General features: G+C 41.2%; 1 protein-coding gene across 6 annotated transcripts in view; it reads right to left on the reverse strand.

Annotated features, from left to right (window-relative positions):
• Nucleotides 1-21,901, reverse strand: part of ablim3 (actin binding LIM protein family, member 3) — a 50,326-nt gene that overhangs the window by 25,288 nt on the left and 3,137 nt on the right. For all 6 annotated transcript variants that reach the window (XR_013805982.1, XR_013805983.1, XR_013805984.1 and 3 more), the window contains exon 2: nt 16,069-16,203. Coding sequence is in view for 2 of the 6 variants with exons in the window: in XM_079668613.1 (XP_079524739.1) it covers nt 16,069-16,203 (135 nt within the window). In the remaining 4 variants the exon portion in view is untranslated. The remainder of the gene's footprint in view (nt 1-16,068; nt 16,204-21,901) is intronic.

Raw genomic sequence — 21,901 nt, forward strand, 5'->3', positions numbered from 1 at the left:
ACATAGCTCAACTGGTAAAAACTGAACCAGAGAACTGGGCTATAAAAAATATTCTCAAATTGGCTAACCGTGGATTTACAACTTCTAACGTGATGCCTTTGGGCTCAGAAGAAGTGTTCTAATGACAACGGTATATACTATATATACTGTATTTCTAAGGTACACTTAACATAGCTGTTTCCATGGTAAAGTCCCTTTTGGCAGTAGCAGTACACTGTCAAACCAGCTCCAGCTCCAGGATTAAAATGTTATTAAAACTTTGTTCTAAATTAAGTTAATTGGCTACTAGCCTCATTTACATATTTACTGTACAGGAACAAGAGTAGCATCAATATCCTCATCTAAATAAGCGTATTACACAAATGCCAATACCTGATCAAGATATGCGACAGGAAAATAAAATAAAATAAAAAAGCCAAAGTGGCCTTTCTGCACCAGTGAAGGTGGTCTAACACTAAACAAAGAGACTCTCCCCTAAATCATCCTTAAAACATGAATGGACTTTTGGGTTTCTCCGACATGCTCAGCAGATCCTAACTGTAGAAACCGTCAGATCCTCCTGATAAGCCTGCAGCTCATGTGAAACGGGCCATACATTGGAAACAAGATCAGAGGCTTAGACGAGCAGCTACTGGAAGATCGAGCAGATGCTCAAGAACCAGACGGCAGAGACGAGTAACCTGACTACAGCTACTAGGAAAAAGCCCTAAGTACATTGAAGATTGGCAGCAGCGGAGCCCACACTGAACCTCGAATGACAGACAACTTAAAGAAGTATTTATTTGACCAAAGCTGATTCTGTAATAAAGACACTGTATGTGCTTTGACTAAGACGCCTCAACTCAACATCTTTCAATAAATTGATATTTGATCTGACTGTAGTGGGCACTTTTCGAGAAATCACATCCAGCAACAATTACCAATGAAAACATATTCTGTTTCCACACAGGAGCCAAACCACTGACCATTCATATAGCAGGGAAAAAATGAAATATAGTCTACGTGGAAAAAGTGCTATTTATGAGGAACCACTGACGGGATTGAAACACACTGCCACACTGTAAAAAATGGCTGTGAAATCCACAGTTATTTACAGTGTTTGTGCACAGTAAATTACTGTATACCATTTTAGAGTATAATACCGTGTTTCGAACCAAAGATTACAGCAACTCTGGAGTTACTGTAGAAATAGCAGTAGTAACGTCACAACTGTATAAAATAACAGTAACCAACAATGTACTGTATCAAATCACAGTAACCAACAATGTACTGTAGATAATCACAGTAACCAACAATGTACTGTAGATATTCACAGTAACCAACAATGTACTGTAGATAATCACAGTAACCAACAATGTACTGTAGATAATCACAGTAACCAACAATGTACTGTAGATATTCACAGTAACCAACAATGTACTGTAGATATTCGCAGTAACCAACAATATACTGTAGATATTCGCAGTAACCTACAATGTACTGTAGAAGATCACAGTAACCAACAATGTACTGTAGATAATCACAGTAACCAACAATGTACTGTAGATAATCACAGTAACCAACAATATACTAGAAGATCACAGTAGCCAACAATGTACTGTAGAAGATCACAGTAACCAACAATGTACTGTAGATATTCACAGTAACCAACAATGTACTGTAGATATTCGCAGTAACCTACAATGTACTGTAGAAGATCACAGTAACCAACAATGTACTGTAGATATTCACAGTAACCAACAATGCACAGTAGAAAATCACAGTAAGCAAAAAAGAAAGAACCAACCGAAAAAACCCATTTATAGCTAAAATATCTTAAATAAACCAACATATTTTTCTTAATATATATAATTTTGATGCAGTGTAATTACTAGTTTGGCTATACTAGATATTTTATATACTTATTAGATATATATTTGCAGGGCCGCCGTAAGGGGGTGAAAAGTTAGAACGATTCTAAGGGCCTGTGACTGACAGGGGCCCAAACAATTTTAGAATATTAAGAAAAAAATGTTTAAGTAACCAATGTGATATCTTTTCATGGGGCCCAAAATCCCTGGCGGAGCCCCTGTATATTTGTAAGACCCTATGTCTTTGCAAACCGGAAGAACTACAAATGTGGTGCTGATTTGTACCAATAATGTGTCTTGGCATTGCACCTTAAAAACGTAACACAGAGGAATAAAAACAGACAAAAGTAAGGTAATAATCATCATTTGTATTATTATTGTGGCGGCTCGAAAGTAAACGAGAATAGCCGATTGCAGCTGGGGGAGGTCTCAAAAAGCTTGCCTGAAGTCGGACAGCTCGGAGTCGACTTGACTCGGTTTGCATTGGCGGGATTTGCGTTGCCGTTCTTCGTTGCAGATGAACAATTATTATATCACTACAAATGAATGACTCAAGTGTCTGTTCATTTTAAAACAAAAAATACAAGGGGGGTTGAATCCTACATGTAAAAGACAGAACAACTTAATACTTTGCAAAACTACTTCCGTCAGTGGTCTTGACCAGTTTGGTTTTATAAAGAATGTACAAATGTGTTTAATCGTTAATGTCAGATATGTACTAAGTAAAGAGATTTGTTCCTGCTCAAGATTAGATTCAACTTTATTGTTATTGCACAGATTACAGGTACTGAGACAACGAAATGCAGTTTAGCTTCTAACCAGGAGTGCAAAAAGCAGTAAAGTGAAAACTGAATAAACAGCGAGGGGTATGAACAACAGGATTCAGGAGTGGTTTAAATAAACAGGGTTTTTTATTTACCCAAAAGTCCACAGAAAACATCATTAACCAATCATTTCTAATAACTAGGCCTATAAAAGAGGTCAACAGAAAATACTTCAAAGAAACATGGCATCAACTTAAAACTTTGGTGTTAACTCAACAAACTGACCTTATACAATGAAAAACCAAGGAACCTATATAGTGGCTTGGCCAAACCAAGTTGAATCCAAGGGATAATTAATAGTAACAGAAAACAAAAAAGGACACTGACAAACCCAAATCCTCCCTTTAACATGGAAGCAGGTGGTTTGTCCCAATCTGTCCCAATTGGCTCCTTGGAGTATTTATGAGTCCTCAGCGCTAGGCCACGCCCTTTGCTGAACCAGGAAGTAAACTCCCCCAATGGACATGGTAACTCAAGAGACTGGGGGCCTTTCTCACTTCGGTTAAATGGATTCCTTGCGTCCCTCACTTGCGTCGTTTCCCCGTGACTAGTCCCTCCCATCAGGGAAGCATGGAGGGACGCAAGGAAACCACGAGAAGCAGGGAAATGAGTTTTAAGAGCAATGGGACGTCCTTTCCTCCGGAGCGTCACGTGAAGCGACGTCCGTTTGTAATGACGCTGCACAGCTGATCGTCTGACAGCAGCAAGTTCTGTCCCCGTTATTTCCACACACACCCCCGCCTCTGTTAGTACACATTTACTGACACAAACATTTGTATCATCTGTTAACCCAAATAAATAAAAATAAAATAAGAACTAATTCTCAAAAAAGATAAACGCCATTCTTAAAATGTATAAACGAACAATAGTTTGATTGATATTGAGTGCACAAAATAAATAAAATAATTGAGAGAAGAAAAAGAGATATGTTATATATCAAAACCCAGTTAGATTAACATTCATTGGATTGGTTTGTTTGTTTGGATATGTAGCAAATTAACATTTTAAATAGCACTTAATGACTGACTGAATGGAAATGATAATAAATGAAAATGTAAAAACGAAAAAAGCGATCATGAAAATGTTTCCAAAAAATGAATAAAATGATTTTTGACCACTTTCTTGTTCAGATATATCACATATTTGTAACTAAATTATACATTAATTGACACAAAACACGGTATAGACTGAGGAGTGACTCCCGTGAGGTTCATGTATTTTCTGCACTCCGCTGGGAAACTGCTCTCATGTCAAGAAACATCACATCAGTGCATGCACTGCATCGTCCAATCAGTGAGCGATACACATTAAGGGGGCGGGGCGAGTGTCTGAGGATTTCATCGGAGGATGGTCTGGTGGTTCCTCGATTATAGCTCCTCCATTATCGCTCCTCAATCCTCGCTCCTCCGATAAAAATAAGGCCATTGGGACGCTACTCAAGATGGCGCAGACAAATCAACTTCCGGTGAGACCGAGACCGAGGAAATGAAAAATAAGAGAAGTGAGAAAGGCCCAAAGAAAGTAATTAATACAAATAATTTTGTCAGTTAATTTATATAACCCTAGCCAAAGTTTGACAGTCCGACGTCAGGCCGCTTAGTGAAAAAGCAAGTTAAGCTAACTCTACTCGGCAAGCTTATCAAAATGTCTTACACGTGTAAGGTTTGTAAGTTCATGACAGGGTCCATTCCTGCATGCATTTGGTTGTTTGTATTCAAGTGTTTTCAAATATTGTGTATTATCTAAGAATAGTGATAATGTATTTGCCAAACAGTGCCTTTTCTCATGTCTCATTTGTTGGTTATGTTTATGTATTATGTCTGTCATTTCACGTTTAGTAAGGTTTTCATGTTCATTCACGTCATGACAGGTGTGTCTATTTATGTCATTCATCTCTAGTTAAGTCCCTGCGTTTCAAGTCGTGTCTCGTTTTCCATTTCCCGTTTCATTTTCTACTTACCTCTTGTCTCTCATTTCAGGCCCTGTTACTTCCTCCCTTTTTGTGTTTACCTGCCATCGTCAGTGTCTGCCCCGCCCCTGATTGTTTCCACCTGTTCCCACTCACCTCATGTTTAAATAGTCCTGTCTCCCCCCCTGTCCTGTGTCGGTTCATGTTTGTTCCCACATGTGGTCGTGCCAGGCCTCAGCAAAGAGAGGATCGTTTCCAGTCTTGTCAGGTTTTGTTGCTTTGTTAGTTTAAGTTTATTTTAGAGGGATTTTCTGTTCAATGACATTAAAAATAAAATGTTTGTTACATTCAAGACTGTGTCTCTGGGTCGTGCATTTGGGTTCTCCAGTTTGTGTCGAGGTCGTGACACCTTTTCAACTACAGCACGTCTCTAAAATGGCTTGGCAGAAGAAATGGCTTCATATTCTTTGTGTTTTGTTATCCACACTGTTTTAAAAATGCAATCTCCATGTTTTTGGATATTAATATTGATTGTTTTATGGATGAACATATTTATCATTTAGCACAAGAAAATACATGGTCTTGATACCGTTCAACAATTAAGAACACATTGTTAAAATGTATTGTTTGCTGTCTCCCTGCAGTTATTGGTGAGCTTTAACATTTTGTCAAGAATTTCTGGTAATCTTTAAATTACCAGCATGACATGAAGTATACTATAATACATTTTTTTACAGTTACGATACTGATACTGTAACTTAAAATTATAGCATTAAAGTTTCTATTTTACAATTGAAACACTATTACCATAAACAAAAATACAGTACTTTTTAAATGACTGTTTTATTTTATAGTTAAAATACTATTAGCTTAAACAAAAATACAATGCTTCGAAATTACTGTTTTATTCTACAGACATAACACTACTGCTGTAACAAAAAATAAAGTAATTAAATATTACTGCACGGACATTTTAGTGAGCCGGACTTCCTGTCTCCGCCGGTCTTCGCTTGTGTTTTGAGATGCTAAATAAAAGTCTAGCTTGTACCTTATATACCCCGCCTCCGACTCCCATCTCTCTGCACCACACTATGCCACAATTTTAGATGCGGATTTTGTTAAACTAATACGTTTGCACTGTGGACCAACACTATGCATTGACGGTGAAGGGGGTAGCAATAAAATAACAACATTTACACAACATAACAGAAATAATATCGAAAGCAGCTTCCCTAGCAACCACCTTGATAACAATGAAAACGTTGTATAGACACAATTTCCTGAAGTAATCTTCGTAATAACTAGCAAACTAAAGATCATGTACATCCACTGCACACATAATCTGAAATAAAAACTCATATTTCTCGCATCAAAACGCATTTTAATGGCCAAACTAACTTTAAAATAGGCATTTTACACCGAGAATAAAACGAAGTTCGGCCATGTTTTTTTTTTTCTGCAGGGAGAAATGTGAAGATCACGTGACATAGACGCCAGCCATTGGAATGAATGGTGAAAAAAAACATAGGGATCTTACAATTTCAGAGGCGTTTTTGTATAAATACTACGTCCTACGGTGTGGACCAACGTAGTTATTACACGTTTTTTTGTGAGACTTGGTTGGTTAAAACCTTAAAACGCTATTACCGTAAACACAACTACAGTACTTGGAAGTTACTGTGTTTCATTTTACACTGTTACTGTAAATAAAAACTTGTAAATACTGTGATTTCCTTTACAGTATTTAACTGGCAGCAATTGACAAGTTACTTACTGTAATTCATTTTACAGTAAGTAACTGGCAACACTTGACAAGTTACTTACTGTAATTCATTTTACAGTATTTAACTGGCAGCAATTGACAAGTTACTTACTGTAAAATGAATTACAGTATTTAACTCGCAGCAATTGTAAAATGAATTACAGTAAGTAACTTGTCAAGTGTTGCCAGTTAAATACTGTAAAATTAATTACAGTAAGTAACTTGTCAATTGCTGCCAGTTAAATACTGTGAATTTCACGGGACGTTTCTTACAGTGCAGTCAATGGAGGTTGTACTGCAGTAAAAAAGCAGTTAACACTTCAAACTTAAAAATAAATCATTCTTGTTGTGGAATGAAGTACCTTGAATATCAACACCCTGTCAGACCATGCTTTAAAGACTAAGAGCTGCTACTACAGGCTAAATGTGTCTCCCTATAGCCACCAGTTTCAGAGTATGCTGGCAGGCTGAGGGTTCACAGACACACAGACACAGACTGACACACACACCAGACATAAACCCTTCAAAGGGGCTCATTTAATCTCAAGCTGTTTATGAGTGGAGCATATTGACTTAATGGTGTAATAAAAGATCAATGGGCCCTCACTTAAAAACAAAACAATCTTGGCTCCCACAGGAGGACGGGAACACATAAATCCATCCCCGATGAGGTGGCATTGTGCTTCTGCAGATAGGATGATGAAATGGGACAGTGAGTACGGTGCGATATGATGATGGATCTTTATCATCATGACAGGTCATTGGCATCAAGGCGAAGGCGCCTGCAGAAGAAGTGCGGAATGAAGAAAAGAGGAAGCATATGGGACACCAAAGTGAAGATTTGAAATAGCGTGTATAGAAATGTGTGTGTGTGTGTGTTTGCAAACCACATTTCCAAAACCACTGTAAAATGGCCTCAAACTTCAAAAATCATCCCTATGCATTTTAAACCAGACTATCTGAGGCTAAACACCAGAAACCCAAATCACAGGCTATGTGATGCCTTTGTGGAAAATGGGAATGGGAGAGTAAGTATTTCCACATTTATTAAATGCTTTGTCATGGAAAACAAATCACTGTGACTTGAAATGGTCCATTGCATTCATTTGATAAAAAAATGTTTTAATTTTCAAACCCTAAATTGCAACATTCAGCATCATCATTTACTGTTTTGTTCCCTGTCTTCCTCCCTCTCTCTCTTTGAAAATAATTTGCTTTTCAATCTCCCCCCAGAATGGTTTTCAAATGACTTGAATCTGCTCAATTAGCCTAATGCACCTCATTAGCATATGGACGCCTGACCAAATCACAGCCAGCAGACTGGATCTGCTCAGTCGTGATTGGATGGGCTGGCTGGATGGTTCACCTGTTCTGGCTAATCATTTGGTTTTCTTCTGACTGGACGATTGGCTGGATGCTTTGCAAAGAGCCTCCCCCTTCCACAGTTGCCATAGGAGACGTAAACCTTCCACAGTTGCCCTAGAGACAGCTAGGTCCCTGAGCCTGAATGATGTGGTGATGGTGGCGGCACATTTGTTTTTGTTGGTTGAACTGGTCGCTGTAAATACTAATGTTATTGGTGATGATGACTTCATACCAGTTTGAAACCTTCTGTGTTTGCAATACATTGAACTGACACTTTAAGTTGACCTCATTGGGACGCAAACTAAATGATCCAATTGTCCAACAAGGTATGATTTGTTAATTTAACAAGTTACCAGCAATGATTCAAGATAAAGTTCTCAAATCTGGTTTTAATGCAACATAATTATATATTGAGATTTGAGAATTCACATGCAGTGAATTATATTACACAGATTGTCCCTTTTAACCAAAATGCTGATACAATCAGTCTTTTAATCGAGAGACCATCTTAAAGTCCACCAATACACGTACGCTTGCACACACACACTTTAAATAAATATTATAAGCAACTGTCCAAAGATTGAATCACACTTATTTTCCTTCATGAGTAACTATGGATAATAGGAAAGAGTATTGGGGCCAAAGGAGATATTTCTTTTTCGATCTGACCAAAACAAATTATTTTTCTGAGGTTAACATCAGAATTCTGGTCATCCCCCTCAAAAATGATCATTTGGTCCAAATGATCTTACGTAGGTAAGCTGTAAATACATTATCACGGTGCAAAAAGGGGAAGTTTTTATTTATTTGCAAGACACCTTGATAGACTGAAAAGTGAAGGCAATATCTATAATCTAGATGTTGCCTTTTAAAACATCTAGATTCTAGAGCTTTTAACATTCCTCCAACCTCTCGACATGAGACTCCTATTTTGACAGCTTATTTGCAAGAAGGTCCTCAGCTTCTCTTATTTTTAGCCCTAACCATTAAGCAGAAGTTTCAAACGTCTCCTTCTACATGTTGCCAGCTGAGTGGGTGGAGTTGGGTCAGAGCTTGGTGTCTCCACTGCCACAGAGACGTGGCTTAGCTTGGATCTGAGATAAAAGGCTTTGGTTACAGCCGCACAACCAGCACCACATGGTGTGGACACCCACTCATAATACAATCAACATACTGCACAACCAGCCTGTCACATTGTCCTCTGAATGGCCTTGGGGGATTTATACTGTTGTTTCTCATGGGAAAACACACACAGTTTGAGTGGGAAATCATAATAAGGTAGAATTCCCAAGTTAATTACATTTTTGTTTCCTATGGGAACTTTATATTATTATTGGAGACATGATAAAATGTATTATCAATCAGCTTCTTAACCAGAAAATACTCAACTTTGCAAGACAAAACTACCTCAAAGACTTCATCTATTTGAACATTTTATGATCTTTACCTGAATGGCGCTCTAATGAGGACACCTAAAAGATGCTGCTTCTCTTTTTCATATTGCTCTTTTTTGGTAACGCTAGAAGTTAGCATCAAAAGGATAAGTCTAGTGATTAGAGGTTAGCATGTAAGCCGCTGTCTGCAGCTGTGGTCATTAGAACCGCACTGATTAGGCACCCACAGGGGGTCCGCGTGATTGGGTATTTATCTCCAGCCAACAGACGCAATTAAAATTCCCTTCTGAAAGTCGGCCTAGGCCGGAACCCCAAAATAGTGCTGGCAACCCCGCCTTTCTCCCTTCCCTTTCTCTGTCTTTCCGTTTCAAGACTGCTTTCAAATCTTTTTGGCTCTGAGCACAAGGTCTCCACTTTATCTCAATTTGCACCCTTTTTTCTCACCACAGGACTGAACCTCTATGCAACTCTCCACTTCTCTCCTTTTCCTCCCTAATTGTGTTCTCCCTGACCTTATTATTCTACTGTTGGGTCTTCATAATATGCTATTAAGTTAATGAACATGCTTTACCATAAAGTAGCATCACCCACATGTTATGCTAATTTCCAAATAATAGGGGGATTCACGGATAGCAGAGAGGAGTGTATGTAATGGGGCAGTGACAAGTTCCAGCAGGGGAGACTTGCACCTATTCACCCCCACATCTCTGCTACTGACGTGGGGCCCGGCTCCTCCGCCCTCCCCCTGTCCCCCTGGATCTGAGCCCCCGCTGACAAGAGGAAACACTTCAAGAGTAAATAATGTGTTTTCTCAAGTTGTGCCAAATCACAAGGGGTAGAGGAGGTGGTCAGTGACAGGAAGAGGAGCGAAACAAAAGTCTAAAAAGCACACTAGCAGCTCTGTGAGGCTGTACTCCGGCATGGGGCTTTCAGCTAAATGATAAAGTCACGCTAACATGTGATATGTTTAGAGGGTATAGCATTAATCATGCCTTTATCCAAGTAAGGCTCACTAAAGTTAATGCGATCCTCTGGGAAACATTCATGTCTGTACTCATTTGTATGAAAAGCTATTCAATAATGGTTAAGACACTTTGCTCTGTACTCAAATGTGCTAGTGATTCTATAGAGGCAAAGGCAGGGATCACTAAAGTCATTAGGATTCATCTTCTGGGAACAATTATTACGGCATAAAATGTTGTTTCAATTAACCAATTGTATATTTTACAGACTTAGTAAAAACATTTAGCTGCTAGTTCTGGCACTAAGGACAGAACCTGGAAAGTCATCAAGGTTCATCTTCTGGAGACCTCAAATATCTGTAATTCATTGCATGTCAACTTAAATTATTTTAAAGATGTTGGACAAATATTGTCAAAAAGGGGAAAATTGAAGCTACAGTATCTCTTGAGTCAGCAGTATTCATCATTTGGAGACTGTATGGAGAAGTCATAACAATCCATTCAATCGTTGTTGACATATTTCAATATGGACCAAAGTGGCAAGGTCTCTGACTGACATTAACTTCCTTAGAGCCATGCCTTCTGCATGTGTTGCTATCAAAAAGAAAATCAGTAACAGAAAACAGATGCAGATGTGGTTTTAAAAAAGGGCAAGGAAACAGAAAGAGAAAGAGAGTCAGCTAAGCTTCAGGCTAAAGCACAGAGAAATCGTGCATGAGTGACAAGGTTCCCCCTAGCATGTGGCGGCTGTAGTTGATGGAGACAGATGGTTGCCCAGTGGAGTCCCTTCATACCAGCAGACTAACCCCGCTGCTGAGGCCTTCAGCTTTTAACCCTCTGAGGGCTGATGAGACACTCAGCTGAGGGGAAAATATGTGTGAATGAGATCTCACACACACCTACACACACACAGGGATAACCAAACTACTGGGGGAAATTGACAAGTAATAAAAAAGCTCTACAGGTCCTGCTCTATGTACAGATGTACTGCTTTGTTCGCTTAATGATCCTCTTTATCATACAGAAATCCCTCCTTTACTTCACTGACACTCTTAAGCCGCTCCACCTTACCGTGTTAGACACACACTCTCAACCAGACAATCTCACACACACACGCACTAAAAGACAATAGGGAGGCTGTGAGTGTGTGACACTCCCCCAGGAGGGTGAGCGTTTGAGAGACAAGCGAGGAATAATCCCTGTCATCTCCCTCCGATCCTGGAGAGTCGTCGGGGAAAAGCGCCGCTGCCTGCCGAGCTCCCTTCCCTCTCCACCGGAATCTCTCCCTAGCAACCAGACATTGGCGTGGTGATTGGACCAGCATGCCAGCGGTTGCTATAGCTACAGGAAGCTCCCCTTCCCAGTAACCCCCCACTTTTTGCCTGTGCTGTGTGTCTCTTTTTCTACAACCTCTCTTTCTTCTTTCTCTTTATTCCTCTTGATGTTTGTCGCTTCCTCTCCTCAGATATACTTCTCTCTTTATATCGTCCCTGGCCGTCAGAGAACAGAAGTATACAGTACAGTGGGTCGATGTTATTACCACAGAGGTTGAGTGATGGGGGCTAATGGCATCCAAAGGGAGGCTGAACTGACTGAAAAGGGAGAGAAAAAGACAAATACGCTGCAATTTCACGAGAGCCCTGCTGAGAATACCAGCAAAGAAATGGAGCATTAGTGGAGCAGTCAAGTATTTATGTGACCTGTCTGTGTAAATCTGCTATTCCCTTTAGCGCTGTTTTATGAGAACAATCTGTTTTGTTTCCGAGAATAAATAACTACTGGGAGCAGCTTGGCAGTTCATGTGCGAATGTGTCTGTGTTTGCATCCGTCTCTGTCAGCTGTTGTATATTTTTTTCTGTGCCTCTGCGCTTTCTGTTAGCATGTAAGTTAGCCGCACGTGCACATTTCGCTTTGGCGGGTGATTTATGGCGTGTGTAAGATTTGTGCTCGTGCCACTGACAGGCCCCGCTGTTTCTATTGGAATCCAAAAGTGCCAATTATGCTTCAGAGGCGGGATACATGTGGTCACTATGTCATTAGGCCAGAATGCACCATTCAGCCCGTCTGCCGGTAACACAACACCACATTATCCATACAGTACAGCCCGCTGCTACACCGAGAAGTGCTACAGGATACACATAATACCCACAGACATATACACACACACCGACTGCCTTTTCTATGTCTGGAGTTGATGCATCAATCCGTGAGCTGGCTCCAGCATTTTCCACAGACTCCTTTTTTGAGCTGATTGCGTGGCTGCCTCTTGGTGCTATAATCAGCTGCTGTATAATGGGTTCAAATGAGAGGTTAAACACACATGATGAGTGATCTGTTCTTCTTCTGACTAATTCATGAGAGAGGCATTATTATAATGTGTCAGGAGGAAGGCACTGTGGCTTGATAAAGTGTAGGGAAAGGCAGAGGGAGGGTAAAATGATGGACTGGATGGATTGATTAATTTCTGTCTCTTAAATTGAATGCGTGTGCTCGTAAACTATGAGTGTGTCTGCCTGTTTAAGACTGTGTGGTTGTGATGTATTCAGTATAATGTAGTTTAGGCATAGTCAGCCCTTTGGTGGGGAAAAGAGGCAGAAAGAAAGTTGAAGGAGGAAAAAAGGGGGAAAGATCTTATGTCATGGTTTTCCAGTGTAAATGAATAGACTGAGGCACACACAATATCATTGGTCAAGGTCAATAACATGAGTATGGAGTCCCTGGAGAGGAAAAAAAGACCAGCAAAGAACGAAATCAAATGTGAAAACACACCCCACTCACATAGTTCATAAACACGCCGACAGATAAGGCAATTGGCAGCCTACAGTGGATTGTCACTCTGGCACAATGGTATAATACAATTGAGCCATTAGCCTCTAAATCGCACGCCCCGCATGCCAATGTCATCCCGTCCCAAGATGAGAAATTGATTTCATGCCTGTGTGACTGTCATCAGGAAAGAAAGGGAGAAACCGAGGAAAACTGAGAGAAAAATCAACATAGAAATTCGATCTTAAATACTTCTGCAACACTCACAAGCAGCCAACCACAGAAAATAAACACGGGGACTAATGAATAGCAGAGAATAGAAATACAGACAACACAACATAGATATGAAGTTCAAAAGAACATGCAACATGTTTGAGTGTGTGAGGGGGGTTTAGACGCTGAACAATAAAGCTTTAGGAAACTGCTGGCTCTGCAGAGGCCTATACAGGAGAGCTATTATATACAGGGATGTGGCAGAGTCAGGCTGCACAATAGTGCCCCATTGCCTCATGGGACGAGGAGAGCTCTCTGGAACATGAGAGTGGAGGGCTGTCTGATGGGTGTATTAACATGATACTCATCAATGACAGTTTTCCATTACTGTACCGCTGCTGCGAGTTGAGGGGGAAATGAAAAAGAAGAGGAGCAAGTGGGAATCAGATTGGTATTACACTCAAGAGATGATGTAATGTGTAGGCTACCCAAACAGCACCCCCACTCCCCCCCTCTTCTTCTCTTTTCTGCTCGCTTCCTGTGTTCACCCCCCTTTTTCTCTGGGGCACAGAATAGAGTCTCCCGATTGGTTAATAGCGCCACAGAGATGCTGAGAATATCCACCAACCAGGGCCCGGGTGCCCCTTCACACGGTTACCACAGCAACCCCTCACAACCACAGCGAGCGAGCCTACATGCATGTATGGTTGTGTTAATGTGTTTGTGTTTGTGCACTGTATAGATGTGTTTTCATATGTGTGTGTGTGTGTGATGGCTACGCGTAGGGAACTTGTAACAACAGCCCTCCAATGAGTAGCCTTTAGTTATCTAGTGTGTACTGAGCTCATACAGTAAATAAACAGGGGAGGGAAACAGTGAGGTCTGTGTAAAAATATATATAACAGCCTATGAACTATAAAATACATTTTAAATTAATATGTAAAAAAAGATCATAAACACATTACAAGACACTTTAAAATGTACCCTATTAAGGTAAATATGAAACTCCTATTATACTGAAATCCTTTTAATGACTATTAAATTAATTAATTAATAATTACTATTTTAAGTAATGTAAAGAGGCCTGTTGTATACTGCATTTATCACAAATGATCTATTTAACATTCTGTAGAGCCTTATACAAGTAAGCCACTGTGACATAATGTCAACATAACTCAGTTGAGTCCATAAGAAATATAATGACTGGTGAAGAAAGTGGAGAGATTTGTGTCAGGTATCCATTATGCCAGATTATCCTATAATTATGCAAAAACAGCTGTGATTAGATGAATGCAAAGTACGCATTTACTTAAAATTATAGTTTCTTATTTTAGAGTCATTTCCAGATGACTGAAACTAACCATGACTGATTGTCTTTTCTTTGGAAATAGCATTATTAACATAAAAATAGGTACAGTAGCTCAGGGCTGTGCAGCAGCACGACAAATACAATTTCTCGGTTCTGTGAGTTCTGATTAAAACATGCACAAATGCTTGGCTGTGATAAACCCCTTTTAGACCTCCAATTCACTCCGCAAATGTAGAGAGGTTGTTTTTCCAATCTTGCTAAGCCAAAGAATAAGAAAAACTACACTATTTTTAAATGTTTCACTTCCAGTCATCCCAACCGCTTGCAGCATGAAACTCCAGGAAAACATTTTGCCTGTGCGGTCGACAACATGTGAGCCAAATAGGACTTTGAAAAAGATTAAGTTATCATGGGTGTTAAGTCTGCAGAATTTGATCGTCTATAATAGACGATCAAAAAAGATATAAACTCTATATCTTTTTCTAATACGAAAAATATATAGTCCTAGGTTTGTATTTCCTAGAATGCCAAACTATTCCTTTAAACAGATATGAAAAAACATATTTAGAAAATTAGAAACAAACAAAGTACTCTCCCAGTTGTAAAAGGACGTGAGGATGTCACCATTGTGTCTGTTATAGGTCACCAATGCTCACCTGTAGCAGTGCAAAACTCATTGACACATTTTTATTCGAGCACAGCGTGCTGAAGGAAAATCCTCTCAAAGTTGGCAGTGCACTAACAAGCTAACTTAGCAGGAGACTAAGTCCCCTGCAAGGCACCTCTGATCCATTCCAATCCTCACCATGGGCTAATAGTAGCACTCAGCATGTACACTAGGAGATGGATGAAGACAGAGTGTGTCTGGGTGTGGGTGTGTGTACGGAAGGTAAGGATGTAATCAAGACAGATTGATTTGTCACTAGTCTACTGGTGTCTGAAACTCTACTTTACTGTAACTTTAATGACAATTATTACCAGGACCACCAATTCCTGGCGACAGTAACAGAGCCTACACACGGCGGCGTGCGTTGCCGCTTCAACGCTTCTGCCCATTCACTTTGAATGGGGTGCCATCACGATTCGCCGAACTGCATTGTGGGAGCAAAGCGTAGCTTCTCTTGCAGTGCTCGCTGCAAAAGTAGAGCAATGTTCTACCTTTGCCGCCTCGACGGAGGCGTCAGCCAATCGAATCATATGCCAGTACAAGCTCTAGCCAATCAAACCGCGTGCTTGTGTTTCTGGGGTGGGAGATTCATGTGATTGGTTGTTGGTCGAGTTTCATCCCCCCCCCGCCGGCAAGCGACAACACACGCCGCAACGGCCCGTCCACAGTGGCGTGCGTTGAAGCGTCAACGCTTCTGCCCATTCACTTTGAATGCGGTGACGTCACGCTTTGCCGAACTGCATTGTGGGAGCAAAGCTTAGCTTTTCTCGTGGTGCTCGCTGCAAAAGTTGAGCAATGTTCAACTTTTGAAGCTTCGACGGAAGCGTTAGCCAATCGAATCATATGCCAGTCCAAGCTCTAGCGAATCAAACCGCTGCTTGTGTGTCCGGGGCAGGAGATTCATGTGATTGGTTGTTGGTCGAGCTTCAGACATGCCCGCCGGCAAGCGACAACGCACACCGCTGTGTGGACGAGAACCTGTCTGTGTGATCACTATGGCTGCACTTGCTGTGTGGTGCTGATGTGGATCATGTTACTATGTCTTACCGGTGCAGGTGAAACACTTGACGTGGAAGTGAGTGTCTTGTACTCGCACCACCTCTCCTTTGCATACTTCCCGACATCGCTGGCACCGGATGGGTCCAGAACTTCGTTCACCACCTGGAGAGCCTTGGTGATAAGCTGCCGAAAAATGAAAGACAAAAATGTATTATTGTATTTATTTGATCAACTGTAAAACTTTGCAAACCCTTTTAAAGCATAGGTTATTTCTGATAGTGGTGGACCAAAGCATAGTACTCAGTTTCATGTGTCAACAGTTGATTCTGCTAGCTGAAATGACAAATGTCGCCTAAATAAACAGCTAGTTAATTAAGCTAACGTTAGATCTACAGGTTGCTTTGAAGTTGAGTAAAATAAATAATGGTCTTAAATGTGCACTTGATGGGAACATACAGTACAGTAAGCCTACATATTATATTTTGTCATAAGCTATAGCTGGCAGGTCGAAGTTATAAAAGTGAACATCCTCATTGGAGAGCTATTAGCTCTAGCCTTCTACTGTAGGAAGCTAGTCATGCTTAATACAATGTTTAATAAGTTCTTCACAGTTTTGTTCTCTTATTTCTGGTAATGGAAAGAGTTGCATTACTGTAATATTATTAATTACTGTGATAGTAAAGATTGATAGTAAAGCTAACTAGTATGTAGCATGTACACACACCGTCTCAACATACATAGAATTTGAAACATGGACAGGCACGCACTTCAGTATGGTTGCTATGCTATGAATGGACAATCATACTACCAACAGCTTTACCTCAACTTAGGTCACAAATTAACCATGTAAAAATAATTGGACAATCCAATAGCCTGAAACCCTTCTTGCCTACTAATGAAATTAACTGCATTGTCAATCACATAGATATAACCCCAACAAACCGTAATCAACATTTCTGCTTTTCCAGCCAAACGAATGTACTGTCAACTATAACAGATACAAATGTTTCATCCACTCTAATTTGTATTAAGTGGACAGCGTTTTCATTCAAAAGCGTTATCGATTTCAGCATTAAGCTCAACAAAACCGCATTTCATATCAGAGGTTTTTCCACTGTATGCAGCAATCCATCACCAGACTCTCTCTGAGACTGAGTACACTATTGTGCAGTTCACACAATAATATCAGTGTAGCTTATGTCAACACTCGTTCTAAAGCTTCGAGGTCTGACACCTATGTAAGCCGGGTAAGCTCCAGGCTTTCCCTCCCACTGTCTTTATTTTTCACATACTCATACTGGCTGACACGCACTCACACCCGTGTGCGCACACACACACACACACACACACACACACACACACACACACACACACACACACACACACACACACACACACACACACACACACACACACACACACACACACACACACACACACACACACACACACACACACACACACACACAGCTGTGTCAGGTTGGAAAGTGGATGGATCCCCTTACCTCATTATGCTTCAGCTTACATGTCCGACGTCTGCATGCCTGGTAGCTATATCACATTGTCATGAAAGCTGGTTCTTACTTTGAGAGCCTTAAGAGTAATTAAATAAACCCTCTCACAAGCAAAAAGGTCAAAATCATAGAATAATTTGATCTTAAGTTAATACTATTTCTTGTGCTGTCAGGGGCTATTTAAAGGTCCTTCTTTATAAACAGATTGTTTATTCACAAGCACAGACAACCAGACTTTCAATACTACGCCTGCACCAGAACAGCTGTGTTCAAAGTCTCTCATTTTGCTCCATCTTCCATAAGTAGCATCTGAGTGGTCCTACAGTTTGTGGGAAGGGCATAATGGCAGGGTAACCAGCAGGCATTACTGTCTACCTGAGAAGCTGCCTGAAGGACTTTGCTGCTTCAGTCAGAGCAGCATCAGCATATGGGCTGGCGTGACAGACACACTGATTCCATTTCACTGGATGAATCCTGAAGGACTCACAGCACTTAAAACGTCCAACAGCCTTGCACGCTTCAAGGCCTGAGCACCGCTTGCAAGCTCCAAGTTTGACAACATTGAATGCATAGTTTGTATACGAAGTGCGAGGGTATACATACATTCATGGGTGCATGACATGCATTACTCAAGTTTATTTTCCTTCTTGGGACAGGAGTGTGGGCACTGGAAATATGCAATCATTCCCAATCCCAATCTCCCACACTCAAGTCTCTGTTAAGGCCCAGATACACCGGCCAGTCACCTGAGAAGTCGCCGACACCGACTGTTGCGTTGCCGGACTCTCCTGCGTATTTGCCGACTTCGCGCACTCGAACACACCGCAAATCCGAGCCAAGCACGTATGAACTGCGCATGCGTGAGTGGCAATAACTCTCCTTACCAGCAGGCGGCGGTAGTGTGTATTCATCATTCAAAAGAGGCAACAACCGGAACAACCGGAAGACAGAGAAGAAGAACAGACTCCGTGATATAAACAAACAACAAATTGCGTTTTTTTTTTCATTTTCACTCTCGTCCATTGAAAACATGAACGAACAGGAGCTCTATAAACCGATGAGGTGAAATAGCCGTCCGTAGCTGTGTCCCAATTCAGCGACCGCATCCTCCTGAGGATGCATTCGGAGACCGCATACTTCACTTAAGCCAAACGAAGGCTGTCCCAATAAAAAAAAAAAGACAAGACTCCTCCGAATGCGGCCCGCAAATGCAGCCTTCTTTCCCCAGATTTAGAGGATACATCTGATGTACACTCCGCGGTCTACCATATCCCAGGATGCAACGGGTGACGGTGACGAATGAGTTTTAAAAAAAATATATGGCTTGTAACGTCCCATCAACGGCTACAACGGTTTCAGCTGGATTCGTTTTTAAATGTACTCGCCCAAATAGTAAACGACATGAAAGAAAAGTAAACCTATTTAATTTGTGTATTTAAATATACGGGCAATTGGAGATGTCTTCTTTATATTACATGTAAAATAATATGAAGTGAAAATATTTCTAAACCATGTTTGGTTTTCATATTGTTGGGATTCATTATAAAGCTAATTTATTTATTTAACTGCTTTTGTTATACAAATCTATATTTCAAACAGTTTGAAAACAGTTTGAAAATATTTTGCCTAGTGTCAGAAATTATTACCGGCACTTGTGACTGCAGCTGGTTGCTAGGTGACGGGGGCGGCAAAATGTAGGGGTAACTGCCGGTGACGTACAAGGACATGCTCCGTAGACCGTCTCATTTCGCAGTCCGCGGAGGACCCTGCGAGGCTGGGTCCTCAGGACGACCCAGCCTCTGAATTGGGACACAGCACGTGTGTGTTCCATCTTCCATTTGAAATCATTTGTTTACCTCCCTCACTTCCGTTAACGCTTCTCATGCACTGATTCGCTAGCTGAACAGCCAATCAGTGTTATCCCTTTGTCCGACTTCCAGTGGTGTTCCCGGAATCGGCAAGAAATGGCATCAGGTCGGCAGAAAAGACCCGATGGTGCGGCGCACACCACTCCAAATAAGGCGTGCCCACGCTCATGTTCGGCCCGACTCCCATTTACTGCCGATTTCGTGCCGGTGTATCTGGGCCTTTAGTTCATTGTTTCCCTCACAATGCTGGCAGCACCACTGGGACAGAGAACCCTGCCTGATAAGTGGCCAGCCGCTGGTTTAAATAATGACACTCCTTTGAAAGTGGGTTTTTGTATATGTGCGTGCGTGTGACCAGGAAAAGGTATTTTTGGTCGTAAAACCAAATGAGCAACATTGATCCCGTCAGGTGTGTACGAGAGATAATGCGAGTACAAGTGCCAACTCCACTGGAAATACACAGGATATTTGTTTACAATGCTGACCTTCTGAAATATGGCCAAAACAAACCTCTGGCTCAGCATAACCTCCTCAGCTTTCGCCTCAGCCAGGTAATCAAAACAATACATACATTAGACAGAGGTGTGGCAAATAGCAGAGATTCCTTCACATTTATGACAATTATTTACTGAAGAAGATCACTTGTGGAACTAGTTTAATGTGCATGCCAACATGCTCCACCGACGCAGAGCATCCATGTACACAATCAGCTCAGGAGCTGACGCATTACATGTCTAATTGTGTCTGGGTGGTTCATTCTCATAGAACACAGCCAGGCTCTCTTTCTAAACCCATTAGAGAGCTCTCAAACAGCCCTCCATCCTCTCCCATGCTGAGGTGTTGTGAGTCAGTCTTCTAATTATAGTCACTGGACTACAGGTGTAATCCACTGATCTCAAATCAGTGGCGACTGCTCTGGGAATAACAGCCGACAGGTGATAAAAACCGTGCCAGGGTCGGTAAGGTCGACAGCATCTCCAGGGACACAGAGAGGCTGCTGCTATTTCTGCCCCTGACCTGACAGCCCCGGGGAAGAGCATGCTGGGAGCTCAGTCACAAGGGATGCTGGGAGATCAGCGGTGAAGAGTGAGCGGAGCGAAGACTGGGTTAGCGAATCAAAGAAAAGCCAAATCAAGTCGATTCCGGATCAATCATATGAGGAGATGTGTTTTGTTTTTGTTTTTCAACCTTTAAAAAGTCGTCAACTACATGAATATCTTCGAGGGAAAAAGCTTGGATTTTTTGTCATCAAACCATCCACAACCTGCAATGCTTAAAGCTGAGGCCAATCCAGATGCAAACCAGTGGGTAGTTCAACTAATGGCAACATAACCCTCCTGTTGTCTTCGGGTTAAATCTGACCGATTTACTACTTTCATCAATCATAACTTTTTTGTTTTACATTCGATTGCATTAAGGCTTTATGATATGCTTCACAGTAGACATTTGAACATATAAAATTGCCAACCACCACTTACATTGAATTTTGGATGATTTAGTCAACGTGTAACTAGCTAAAATAGTTTTTTTTGTACACATAAAACAAAGCAACACCACGCCTTGAATTCAGGTGTCTCCATGCCATCCCCCATCCCCTCTCTTTACCCCCCTTTATCTCTGTCAGGACCTTGGTAAGCAGTATTCATCAGAGCAGCAATGGTGTCCAGTGGTATCACAAACATACTGTCACTGTGTGGAGAGGGAGAAAGGTCAGAATGCTGCTGACAGCCTGAATTATCACTCAATCCCAACAGAGGCCAAGGTCATGGAGACAGCAACCTTGAGGACGACATCTACAATAAAGCCACAATGGTTGAGCTGGTCTTCGTTTTATTATATTCATTTAAAATACATTTTAGAAAGAGCTAAAGGCCTACGGATTAAATAGAATCTGAATGTTTCCATAAAGTCTCCTTCTCACAAGGGCTTTAACTGTTCTACACAAATCGAACAGAAAACCAGTGAATAACCATGACAGGGCAAATGATCAAGAAAAACATGAGCCTGATTTCAAGTGGAATTGGAAATATATACCAGTTGTACGTGACTGTTTGCTATGAATATTCATGTGTGCACCCCAGCATCTGTGTTTGCATCTGCTTCTTTTTCTCCCACCTTTGTTCTCCGTGTTATTGAACTAAGGCGTCTGGCAGGAGGAGTGTTAATGGGGTTTGGCTCTGGTTGGGACTGCTCACCAGATGAGGCAGAAGAGCAGGAATCATATATGATACCACCCTCTTCATGTCTACCCTTGTTCTGGCTCACTCCTCCCATAAAACAGCAAAAACACAACCAACATTGAATCAGCACATGGAGTATCCATCATTTGAGCTAGCACTGTCCCGTGTATCTATACATGTATTTATATGTTCCCTTCTTTAAGTGGGGCATAGAGAGGACACTGTCTGTCAGGGCATTTACCATTAGTTCCATTTGGACACTTTGGAACATTTATACTACCCCGCGGATCATTTCCCATCATTTTGTGGGATCTGACAT

Source organism: Notothenia rossii (genome assembly GCF_949606895.1).
Source record: "Notothenia rossii genome assembly, chromosome: 3".
Classification (NCBI taxonomy): domain Eukaryota; kingdom Metazoa; phylum Chordata; class Actinopteri; order Perciformes; family Nototheniidae; genus Notothenia; species Notothenia rossii.